The following is a 13,070-nucleotide window of genomic DNA, read 5'->3' on the forward strand; positions in this document are numbered from 1 at the left end:
TCTCTTTCAGGCAACATTTGACATACTGCTTGCACATAAAAAGTAAAATTAATATCTTAATATATCATTTAATCTTTTCCCTAATACCACAGCCCACTAAGTATAAACCATCTGTACAATAATTAATCATGCATGAGTGCAAACCAAATACAGATTAAATCAGCTGAAAATGTCTCTCCCAAGTAATTTCCACATGCATTTGAGGAAAATAATTTCAAAAAAATTGAGTATAAGAATTATTTCTGCTAGAGTTAACAATCATAATAATGGCAAAGGACACTTAGTACTGAGCATTGGAATAGGATTAAAGAACACACCTCTCTTCTTTTTTTCTGAAAGAGTATGAACAACCAAAATAAAAGGCAGTGATTAATTTATAAAATATATTTTGCTCATATAGAAAACTTTCTGTTTAAGGATGTGTGATGATACTTGACAGACTATCATCAGTTAAGCCTTACAGTCAGAGGAGAACTGATAACAAATCAGTTTTTGATTTGTTAACAACTGTCACCTCTAAAATTGTGTATCAAGGCAACCTGCCATTGTGAAAACTAGAATCATAGTGCCACAGCTTTCAACAAAGACACCAGAAAACAGTGGCCAGTTCTGCACATGAGCTGTTGAGCACCATTTCAGAGCTGCTCCATCACCATGTTGCCTCTGACCAAGCTGTACCCCACACATCAATCCTTGCCCTGTGCTTGCTGCTGGGGACAGTCACAGGCAAAACTTGTGCTGAAATGTAAAGCCATGACTCAAGTTGCCCTGTTGTCTTCAGATTTAAATTGGGAAAAACCTAGTGCTCACACTGATGATCCAGGGTTTGAACTATTTCAGGTTTGGGTCAATATGTCCACACAAGTGCAATCACAGCTGTCTGGCAGGCATGTTTACAGTCATCTCAGAACCCCAAACAGCCCTCCAGACCATTCACACTTCTGCTTAGGAGTAATTCACACTTCTGTGAGGAGTAATCCTTTTTAGCCCATGCTCGCTCAGATAATACAGAGCCACTAGACTTCTGATGTTAACTAGCTAGAAAGACTTTGATGTTTGGTTTCAAACCGGACCAACTGAACAGATGTTTAATTAAACAACAGACAAGCTGTTGTTTGCCAGCACTTTAAGAATCCTAGCCTTCTGTTTTCAGTTGCATGTACTTTTTCTGCCATGAACTTAACCTGTCACAATCGTCTTTCAATGAATATATTTGCTGATGCCAGAAGCAGAAAGAGTTCACAAATCAAGCTTTTGACAGCTTGCAGGCTGGGTCTCATTCTCACCTACACCTTGGTGCCTCGGGGGACGTGCTGTCTTCTCCAGCTGAAGTGCACAGGTATGCCTTTGCTTGCTTCCCTCACTCAGCTCTGTTCATTCCCAGCTGCGACATTTGGCTGCCTGGAACCCAGGTAAGACCTCTTCAGTATTTCATTTTACTGTTAAGCATGGAACCAAAGTATGTTGGGGTATTTCTGGTCCTTGTTTCTCCGTTAAAGGGAGTCAGGTTTAGAGAGTACCACTGGTATTGCATGTCACAGTGTTAGGGTGGGAATTAGATGTGTACCTGCCAAGATTGCTCACCATGGGCACCTCTATTTCACTGCAGTGCTGTCACAGAGCCTGCAGCTTAAATCATCTCTGAGTCTGTCCACTATTCTGACAGAGCAAAGTCCAACACTGGAGGAAAATATTTGCTCAATTTTGCCTCAGACATTGGATCTATGGCCAGGTGTCTCTGTAGCCAGGGAGCCAGGCACAACTGCATGGATGCTCACCAGCATCATCTCCCTGCCACATGCCAGGCTCACTGTGTTGTGGCAGATGAGAGTAGCTGCAGCAGCATGAAAGTGTGGTGACCTTTGCTACCTTTCCCTGCCTGTGGTTGCAGAGTGTTCATCTAGGTACAGCTGTTGTGTTGTAATAGAGCTCTATGCACCCAGCCCACATGGAGCCTGTAACATCTGAAGTGTTTTTGTTTATGTTCCCACTACTCTGGGAGTGTATTTCATTTATGCTCACTCAGCACAGTGGGGCTGTGAGAAGGTGAGGAACGAGAACACAGCTGGGAAGTGGTGCTTGGGGCATGCTCATACAGGGATGTCACAGCAGCTGGAACTGTTTCAGGACACACCAGCCTCACTGGTTCCTACAGGTGGAGAAAGAGGTGGAAGATGCAAAGATGGGGGCAGGTTGGTTTGGGAGTTCTGCTTGGTGGCAGGATGCTGGATTGTCTTTTATACCCATGGCTGCCTTTTGTTTATCCAATGGAAGTTTTGTGTTGGCAAGTCTCACTTTCCTCCAGGTAAATAGGAAGGATCCCACAATGCCACAATTAACCTCTCTTGGACTCATGCTGAGGTTCCCCCGTACAAGTTTTTTGCATTGATGCTGACATTACCTGGTTTCCTTCACTACAGCTTAAGGTGCACTTACTTCTCTGACAAAATTCATAGCACCTGACATCAGGCATTTCTCAGTGGCATCTTCATTAGGATCTCTGACTATGTTTTAAGTTAATGAATACAAACAAGAATCTTCAGAGAAAGAGCTAGACCTCTGCAAATAGCCCTGCTGAATCCACTTAGAATTAAGTTGGTTTTATTTGAATACTCCAGTATTTTAGCTGATAGCATTCTGGTTATATTTTATACTAAGTGTGAATATGTTTTCATGGTATTCTCTGAAAGCCTTTGTGAAGTGCTCCTCTGCTTTCATCCCATTTTCAGTGCCAAAATTTCCATAATGAGATTTCAAAGCCAGAGTTTCCTTTTAGTCTTTATATTTTTATTATGTCTCTGTCACTTTACCAAAGGCTGGTTCTGGGTACACCTGTGTGCCCTGGTAAGAGAGAGCACCAAGTGATGGAGCAGTTTTTATCTTACAGCAGTTCCAGTCAGAGTTTGATGGGGAGGCATGAGGCTGGGACTGGCCATCTTGTTACACCTCAGTAAGTACAGATGCTACAATTACTCAGGCCAATTTTGAAATATTATCATGTGATTTACATACCTCTCGAAGGTTTTGCTAAAGCACTTCTCTTAAGAAAATGCTATTGGGAAACACGTGACAGTGAATCCTTATTCCCCACTCTCCTGCCAGTGAGGCATCTATGAGTGATATGAAATAGTTAAGTGCAAAGAAAACATACATGTTGTCATTGAGTCTGATTCAGGTTCTGAAAAGGGCAATCAACATCTACTAATGAATAATGAGCTAATGAGTAATATAAATTTGTATAACTAAAAAGAGCAGGCTAACTAAACATAGGCACTGCTTTACACCTAAAGAATTGTGTCACTGATCTGAATTATAGCCTAAACCATAGACTGAAATCTGGCTATAAAATGCTCTATTTTTACTGTTGTAGTTGTATTTCTAGTGTTCTGTGGGATCTTCTAGTAACAGTTGTTGGGGTTTTTTAACTGCACCTTCTCTAACAAGTTGAGCCAAGTAAAGCTGAATGGATATAGCCTCCAAGGTACCCATTCCTTTTCAGAGTTTCAGGACAGAACTTGTTTAAAAGGAAAAGCCCTGTAAGGGAAGTCTTAATATAATGGGGAAGATACTGAAAGTTGTTTCAGGCAAAACAAACAAAAAGTCTTGCAATTATTCAGAGAATTCTGAAATACTCTGTTTGTTTATTTATTAATAACTACCTCATGGAGTCTGAGGGAGTTCTGATACTGGACTAGGGATTCATTGCAAATTAAAAGAAAAATCTGAGGGACCCTGATGTCAATCTTGGTCTCAATCCTGGTCTCATTTCCACCATTATAACTGGGAAATCAATAGAAATAAGTGGAATTAATTTAAATCTATCTCTGTTCACTGAGTCAAATTAAATTCTCACTGTTCTTTTGTAGGATTGTTGGCAATGGGTATGTCAGGGCAGGAAGTATAATAAAGTATTGCTCATGGCAGATTGGCATTTTACTAAAAAAAATGGGCTGAAAATATAAGTTTAGCATAGATTTGCAATATGCTAGCTATATATTTTTTAAATTATTTTGCAGCAGGTTTGTTCATTACTGAAGTTCTTTTTAAAATGTATAAGTAAGGACAAAAGGGATACAGGCAAAGGTAATTGAGTTTTCTGCTTGTGTTTGGATTTAACTGATTTTGTCTGGAGAATGCTGCTGGCTATACAAAACAATATAATCTTTCTTTGACCTTCTTTTATGCTCAGTGCTGACAAGACCCCAGCATGCACAGCATGACTGTGATGCTGGGTCCTGCCACCCAGCCCTTGGGGACCTTCTCCAGGGCCGCAGCAAGCAGCTGACAGCCTCATCAACCTGTGGGATGAACAGCCCTCAGAAGTACTGCATTATAGGCTACCTGGAGGTTGGTTTGCTCTTTCTTGTTTAATAAACTGAACTCTTCTTACTAACCATATTCTCCTCTATGTAGGGAATTTGCCCAGACTAGGAAGTTTCTGTGGGAGTTATCTGAATAATTATCAGACAGTGTGACACTAAGTCTGGTGGAAGACTGTGCCTCACTCAGCACATATGGAGGGTTTGGCAGCAAACAGCCTCCGCAGTGATGTGTGTCTTCTCAAGGGGGAGAAACATCCCTGAGATGCACAGGGATTGAGCACAGGGATTTCTGAAGGAGATTTTCTCTTCAAGTCCTCTTCCCACTCAGGCCCCAGAGGTGAAGCCCACGGTCTGTGTGTGTGAGTGCAGGGGGAGTGGGGCCCCACAGGCTGCAGGACCTTCTCTGGAGGACATGTCCCTATGGTGCTGAGACCTGGGGCAGCCTGTTAAGAGATTCACACCATACTCTCCTCTCTTTTGATCTGAAATGAGGCCAATGTTGCTGAAAGCAGAAATCTGCCTCTGAAAAGGAAATGTTGTGGTCCAGGCTTTGACTGTGTGGGTGCGTCAGCAAATCCAAAATGTGTCTGACCAGAGGGATGTCTCTCACTCTCTGGCTGCAGTGATGAGGGGTAGCACTGGGTATATGGAAGGTGTGCAGAAATGAGGATTTCCCCCTTCTACATCCTGGAGGACTTGGCCCCACTGAGCTAATAAATTGTCACAAATAGAAATATTTTCACTAAATAACAGCCTAGGTGAAGAGGAAGTTAAAACACACCTTAATTTATAATCAGTTGAAAATAATTATAGTTTATGACCTTCTAGCTTAATGTTGTGACACATTTGCAGAGTAAGGTATGGACATGGAACCAAGCACTGCGCCAAATTGCACATTGTATCCACAGTTTTCTGCAAAATGTAAATATTTTTTTCCTTTGTTGAAATATCCTGAATCATCTTTCTGACCCTAAAGCTGGATTGCCTTTTATACTTGCTTTTTAGGAGGAGATCAAAGAGCAATAAAAAATTTTAATATTTTAATTTGCCTGTACTTATCCTTTGAATTGTGTAAATACAGATTCATGAAAAGGAGCAGCTGTTCTGCAATAATCCCTGTGATTTAATGCTGCTTCAACATACCTTGACCCCTGGTGGGTGTCTCCTGAAAAGAGTGAAAACTACAAACTCTGCTGCTTTGCAGAGCTTGAGAGAGAGAGAGATGCTCTGGCAATATGTTCTGTTCCATCAGCTTGCCTAAAATATGTCGTCACCCAAAGTGCATCAGAGTCCCACTTCACTTTCAATTTGCTTTCTCACTAGCACATTTTGAATGCTTTGCTGGAGGCAGGCCAGGAAGTTTTGCATCTCGCATCTTGTAAACCAAAGTTCTTCCTCTCCCAGTTCCCCTCCTGATGACCTGTGTCACGTTTCACAAGAGCAAACCTTAATCATGAAAGTGGGTATTAGTCAACATGGCAAGCTACCAAGAGCCAGGATTTAGCTGGAATTCAGATGAAGGAAAAAAGAAAATTCAGCTGCTTTGCATTTGAAAAGAAGCACTACAAATAATTTTTAGTCTTTCATATGTTTTACTGTTTTTAAAACATAGGTTAAGTGGGTTTTAGCTCATTGATTGGATTTACTACTTACACATGTTTTGAAGGGAAAAGACAGGGCATTCAGTGTTGAGGAGAGTATAAAGCTGCACAATTTACAGGCAAATGGGATCTGCCAGACATGTACATGTATGTCTATATAAGCCAGAGTGTGAGTGTGCATGGTCCTTCCAACTGCTTCAACAATCTGAGCTCTCCTTACCAGAGCTTTGTGAAATGAGATGACAGAGTATTTTTTTAATTTCTCTCTCATCTTCTAAACTGTGAATTCATACACTTGTCAAGTGTAGTCATAGAATGACTGAATACAATACATATTTACCAGATGTAAAATACATTAATTATACCATACCTGTAAATCTATATATCTTCATTTATTTAAATGCAAATAATTGCTAGGTGATTTCATATTGCAAAAATTTTAAAACCATTCCCAATTCTTCTCTGTGGATCCTGAGTGTGCCCAGTGGGGTGCCTCTCCACCCATCTTCTTCTGGTTCATTTCCAGCCTCCCAGCCATGGGCACTGAACTCATACCTCCTCCTTCAGCTCCCTCTGGGTGCTGTGTCAGCTCCTCTTCTTCCTGCCACTGTCCCCACCAGCCAGGGACACAGCTTGGGCATTGCCTGTGCTGTGGCTTATTCCCACATCCTCACACTCAGGCTCTGCCCAAATCTCCTGCAATCAGCCTGTGCAGTGCATCCACCTCTGCCCACCCTGCTGAACATCCCCCTGGGACCCTGCTGGCTGTGATGCCTGCTCAGGCTCTCCATATGGCTCAGCACAGGTCATCTCCCGGCCCAGCATGTTAATTTTGTCACCTCTGCTTGGTCTCCTGCCCCATCACCACTTTATCACCTTAAACAGGAACTCCTTGCCCTCACTATCGAAGCCTCTCATTCAGAACTGAGGTAGTGGTTAATCATTACTACCTTCATCTTCTGCTTGTAACATTTTCAAACAAGACCCTTGTATCCTATTGATATCCTGATTTTTCGTCTTTGCATTGGTTTTAAACTTTCCCAGTTTCCCTATGCTTCCAAAGACACTGACAGTGGTCAGGGTGGAGGTGTCATCCCAAAGCAAGTACTTACCTTGTACCTGGTCTTACTGAGATCCCTTTCCCACAACTGAAAAATTGTAATTTTTATAAAGTAACTGGGGAAGACCACAACCAACACTTACTATGTGCATGCTTTGTGCATATGATGGTTCTCTTGGGTTTGTATATGAAAAGCCTGATTGATTAAAAGCACAGGCATCCAAGGCAACTGGCAGATCCAAGCCTTGCAATGGCATAAATGTAGGTACATCCACCTAATTTTTAGTGAAGACTCCAAATTAAGCTTTTATTCTGCTCTTTTTTTTATTTTTTTTCTAGGCTGAAGAGAAGTGCTTTCTCTGTGATTCCAGATACCCATATAATCCCTATACCCAGCACAACAGTCACATGGTGGAAAATGTTATCACAACGTTTGACCCTGAAAGGAAAAAGAAGTGGTGGCAGTCAGAAAACGGTGAGTTTCTTAGAGAAAATATTACTGCAAAATGTTACTGTGAGATTTCTTTATGTAATTTGCTTTCACAAAGTTGCCTTCATGAAGAGATGAAAAAGCCTGCATATGTTCTTTGATTAGGTAACACTGAATGATTTTAACTCATTTGTGTGTAGCAAGATAAGATTTGAGAAAGTCTCTTTTTCTATGGACAAGTTTTAAACTCAGCACCTCCAAGAGCTGACAAGAGGACCTGTGGCAATGCTGGGTTATACATGAAAGCCATGTATTTTCCACAGGGTGTCTGCCCTGTGAATTTTTAGAGAATTTTCATTAGGGGCAAAATATATATTTGCCTACAGATGTTATGTAAATATGGTGTGCAAAACACATATACCTGTTTTAAAAAATATTTTTAAAGCACTAATAGTTTAGGAAAAAATTCAATAAAGCCTGGCTATCAGTTCCCCTATTCTGATACTCCCAAGTTCCTTTTCTGCAGGGCTGTTCTTGATCCATTCATCCCCCAGCCTCTATTGATACTGGGGGTTGTCCTAACCCAGATGCAGAACCCTGGCCTTGAAAAATCTTGTCAGACTCCCAAGGGTGTACATCTCAAGCTTTTCCAGGTCCCTCTGGATGGTCACTGATCCTTCACATGTGTCAACAGCACTATTAGGCTTGGTGTCCTCTGCAACTTGCTGAGGATGTGTGGGATCCCAGAACTGATCAAGACAGTATCCTTACAGCTTCTCTGGGAAGACATGCCAGGAGGAATAATATTTACTCTGTATTATTTGACATACAGTGATTATGTGGAAAAACATTCAACTGAATGGAAATTAAGGCATGGAAAAAAAAAAAGACAGTGTGTTACTTCTATTTTGAATATCCAAGTGAAAATTCATAGGCCTTGTTTTTTCATGGATTTTAGCAAGGGTCTGTCACCAGCTTTGGACACCACTGCCAATAGAGCTGTGGGCCAACTGTAAGAAGAGGTTTCCTTGTTTTCTCTATCTTTCTTCTGGGATGAGATCTTGTGCGCAGCCTGGTCACAGGAATCCTGAGATGGCACATGCAGATGTGAAAAACGGGGATATCAGCTGAGCTCCTGCAATGCTCTACAAAGAATGTGTAACTTCTGGAGGTTTTTTCCCATATTTGTTGCAATTTTGGAAGATGTCTGGTCCAGTAGTTCTGCTCATAAAAAATTTCACATTTGGAAGTATAGAAGGGTTTAACAGTTCTGTTTAGTGTGAAGAAAACACCTGATTTTATTAGTGCTCTTTTTCTTTCTTAGCAATAAGTAAATTATTTGAATGGATTTTAAAAATAAACCTAACCAGATCTAGAAACACACAAACCCAGAATGCTACTGTGACCATAATTTAGAGTCTGAATTGCCTGAGCAGGACCTTCAGCCACCTCCTGCAGTCTCAGTGACATGCAGCATTGCTGGTGACAGTGCCAGGAAGGCAGCACGTTGTATTGCCCCAGAGAGAGCAGTCCAGCTGCACAGGTTTGTGCACAGGGGATGCCATAAAGGGTCTAGCTGCTCTGCTGGAAAAGGCATCTTTAAATCCCCCATGGGAAAACTGTCTCAGCAACCCCTTCAATATACACATTGTACACTTCATTTTCATTCTCTTTTCAGGCATTGACCATGTCAGCATTAGATTGGACCTAGAAACTTTATTCCAGTTCAGCCATCTTATCCTGACCTTTAAGGTACATCTTTTACCAGAGGTTTTATGTAATGTTATACATTAATTACTTAACCACAGGAATAAAATGCTTAGAGAGGCAATGAAAGCTCCATCTTTAGAGGTTTGTAAGAACAGATTAGATAAACACCTGTCAAGTATGGTTAAATTATAGCTGATCCTGCCTTAGGGGAGGAGGATAGACTAAGCAGCTTCCTATTCATGTGCCTTCTGGTCCTATTTTCTATAAATCCGAGAATTAAAACTGAAAAAATACTTTGCAAAATTAAACTCTAAAAACGTAGGACATATCTGAACTGCAGTTGCTCTTTCGACTTAGTTCAGCTTATGTGAATCTATTATGATCCAGATGATTACAAATTTTTTTTTAACAAAATTCCTATTGTTATGGTAAACTTCCTTACTCAGCAAGTAATCACATATCTATATGAAATCTTACCTTTCTTTTTTGCTAGAAAGAGGTTTTAATGAGATTTTCAGCAACCCCGGTAACCATCACAGTGGCTGTAATGAGCCTATAAGCTCTCAAATACAAAATTTTAGCATCCTCCAAAGAGGAATAGCAATATAACAACCCTTGAGGTATCTTATTAATGCCTGCTTAGGCAATTCTTGAAATGTTTCTTGCAGACATTTCGGCCTGCAGCAATGCTGGTTGAGCGCTCTACTGATTTTGGTCAGACCTGGAAAGTGTTTAGATATTTTGCACATGATTGTGCAGCTTCTTTTCCCAACATCTCTTCTGGTCCAGCAAAAAGTGTTGGAGATGTTGTTTGTGATTCAAGATATTCAGACATCGAGCCCTCCACTGAAGGCGAGGTACTGTCAAGTGTCTGTTTGTATGAGTTCAAATGGTATGTGGAATTAAAGAGTCTTGTCTGTGTCTGCTCAAAGCAGAGGCCTCTCCTTTGATCCCTTTGGTGGCCGCTCATCCCATCTCTAGAGCTTTATTGATTTGTTTTGCAGGTTGTTTTAAAAGCTTTGGATCCCAGCTTTGAAATAGAAAATCCATATGTGCCATATATACAAGGTATGGATGCTATGTTTTGTCCAGAGACTCTTCGCTGGTATTGTTTGTTTTGTACACTGAAAGGGTTAACTGCTCAGCTGGTGTACGTCAATGATGTTGAAAATTAGGTACCTAAAGACCTTAGGGAGGCATTGTATTAATAAATGAAATGGGCCAGTCTTGTTCTCTTGTTCTCTAGCCCCGGTGGCAAACAGCAAAGCTCTGCAGAGCACATCCATGAAGCTAAACTGTCTTTCCCTCTGGATTCAGGCCCAATCCACACTCCTTTCTGAGAGCAGTCCCAGAGGTACACATGAACCCACAAACACAGTGGCTGGGGAAATGCAGAGCCATACCAAGCAGGATGCTAACATTTATGCAACTGTGTGCCAGGAGAGAGTCCCTGCACTGCCACTGTAGGCATCACTGATCTTGGCCAATAGTGGGTCATTTTCATTATTTCTTCACAATGGGAAAACTCTTGGATGACTGATTCAAGATGAGGATTTCATACTGTTCATTTTAGACTGAACTTGGGCTCCTGATCTCTCTTCTCTCCATCCAGATCTCATTACAATGACAAACCTGAGGATCAATTTTACTAAACTCCACACCCTTGGAGATGCTCTGCTTGGAAGGAGGCACAGTGATCCCCTTGAGAAGTACTACTATGCCATCTATGAGATGGTTGTGCGGGGCAGCTGCTTTTGCAATGGCCATGCCAGCCAGTGTGATTCCATGCAGAATTTACGGGGAGATGTTTTCCATCAGTCTGGGATGGTGGGTCCTTACTGCTGTCTCCAAGAAGGGGAGTCTCGATTGGTATTTTGTGAGAAGGAAGAGATAGAGGGAGGGAGTGGAAGATCTCTGATAATCTTTGGATTGGCCACTTGCAACTGCTAGTTGTTAAATGTTTCAATGCAGATTCTTCCTTTAAAACCCTGGGTTAGAATGCACAGAAGGTGTCTTTGTTGGCACTACTGTGATGTTTGAAAAGCAACTGGGACAAGACATGCAGATAATAGCAGCAAAATTCCAGAGCTGTAATGGTGCAAATGTAATGCAGTAAGTAGCCTATGGCATGTGCAGACTTGAATGGCCACTTGTTGGGTGCATTCCACACTCCAGCTGGGCCTGGAGGCTCTGCAGTGGGAGAGGAGGCATTGACACAAAGAATAGCTGATAATGCAAAGCTAACCCATGAAAAATGGATTATTAAAAATTACAGGAATGTGATTGCAAGTTCTTTCTCTCTGGGAACAAGAGTTTTTTCTCCTGGAAAAAATGTATCTCAATGTGAAGACATGTAGGGAGAGAGAGGATCTAAAATCTTTGATATCTCTATAAGTAATTTTTTTCTATATGTTGCTCAATGGCTTTAAAACTATTTGGTTAAAGTTTGCAGGTATTCTCCAGACCTTTTATTCAAATAATTGAAAATTATGTCAGCTGAGGGAGCCAAAGAGCTTCAAATTTTCCTGATCTTTCTGACTTACGTTAAGCAGATATTTCTCCTCTCCTGTCCTGTCCTGTCCTGTCCTGTCCTGTCCTGTCCTGTCCTGTCCTGTCCTCTCCTCTCCTCTCCTCTCCTCTCCTCTCCTCTCTGTTCTCACATTACAGGTTCATGGGAGATGTATCTGCCACCATAACACTGAAGGTTTGTCTTGTGAAAGATGTAAAGATTTCTACAATGATGCTCCCTGGAGGCCAGCTGAAGGAACACAAGATAATGCTTGCAAACGTAACTCAAACATATTTTCCTTTTTAATAGCCAGGACTGGGTGTGGCACAATCCCAGTCCAATCCATAATGGGATGGCCAGGTTGTTGGGAGGGAGACTTTTTCATGCCTCATCCATTAAAACAGATTCCTGCATCCATAAGTGCTGTGTTATGCTACAAGAGGAAGAGCTGATTCATGTTCTTATTCTTCAAATAGAGGGGAAAAAAATAAAGAGAGGAAAAAGCAGCTAATGCAAAAAAGATCAATCATTGATTTGGACAGTGTTTTTCATGTGAGTGAAAGAATTTAGACAAGGCTAAATTATTTATTTTCACAATAATGAGTAATGTAGTATTCACAAGCATAATATATTTGGGTCTGCAACAAATATTCAGCTAGAGATTTCTTCAGCAGAGCAGTGTTCCCCACTGCATATCAGGCATAGTCACCTGCATTTCCAAGTTTAGGATACTGTCTGTCTGAAGACTCCAATGTTTTTCCCCCAGCTCTAACACACAAGGCCTGGGAATAATCTTGCTGGGGATTGAAATCATACAAGTAACCAGTAACCCTGTGTTAAGTGTAGACAGCAATGTGGGCAGACCACAATATTTCCATGATGTGGAATTCCCCACTGTTTGCTGTGGTTCCAGGTTGTAACTGCAACAGCCACTCGAGCAGGTGCCACTTTGACATGGCCGTGTACCGCGCCAGCGGCGGCGTCAGCGGCGGCGTCTGCGAGGACTGCCAGGACAACACCACGGGCCAGCACTGCCACCAGTGCAAACCTGCCTTTTACCAGGATCCTCTCAAAGCCATCTCAGACCCTGGGGCCTGCCTCCGTAAGCTTCCCTTTTTAACTTCTCTGAGGATGGCTCAGAGCAGGGCTGTTCTGGTTGCCTTTGCTCTGAGCCCAATGGCCACCCCCTGCTTAAATGTCCACATGGTTGTAAAAAGGTTACAAACCTGTAACATCCAAACTGCCTCACTAAGTATCTGCACGGCAGTATCCTCCAACCAGCACTGTAAAAAGAGCTGTATATTCCAACTCCTTGCTGAACAGAGCTGAGAAACACAGCAAAGCCATAATTTGTCTTGAACAAGGTCAATATGAATATGAATAGCAGTAGTGATGTTGCTTCTGTGACCTTCAGTGATTACAGAAGAGACTCCAAAGT

General features: G+C 41.7%; 1 protein-coding gene across 1 annotated transcript in view; it reads left to right on the plus strand.

Moving 5' to 3' along the window:
- The first annotated feature begins 2,763 nt into the window (after positions 1 to 2,763).
- Positions 2,764 to 13,070, plus strand: part of LAMB4 (laminin subunit beta 4) — a 41,227-nt gene continuing 30,920 nt past the window's right edge. Inside the window, exons 1-9 of the mRNA XM_083860080.1 lie at positions 2,764 to 2,950; positions 4,190 to 4,347; positions 7,323 to 7,458; positions 9,092 to 9,165; positions 9,792 to 9,980; positions 10,128 to 10,191; positions 10,736 to 10,950; positions 11,791 to 11,911; positions 12,546 to 12,734. Of these exons, the coding sequence (XP_083716206.1) occupies positions 2,917 to 2,950; positions 4,190 to 4,347; positions 7,323 to 7,458; positions 9,092 to 9,165; positions 9,792 to 9,980; positions 10,128 to 10,191; positions 10,736 to 10,950; positions 11,791 to 11,911; positions 12,546 to 12,734 (1,180 nt within the window). The 5' untranslated portion in view covers positions 2,764 to 2,916. The remainder of the gene's footprint in view (positions 2,951 to 4,189; positions 4,348 to 7,322; positions 7,459 to 9,091; positions 9,166 to 9,791; positions 9,981 to 10,127; positions 10,192 to 10,735; positions 10,951 to 11,790; positions 11,912 to 12,545; positions 12,735 to 13,070) is intronic.

This window comes from Zosterops lateralis (assembly GCF_965231275.1).
Source record: "Zosterops lateralis genome assembly, chromosome: 4".
NCBI lineage: Eukaryota > Metazoa > Chordata > Aves > Passeriformes > Zosteropidae > Zosterops > Zosterops lateralis.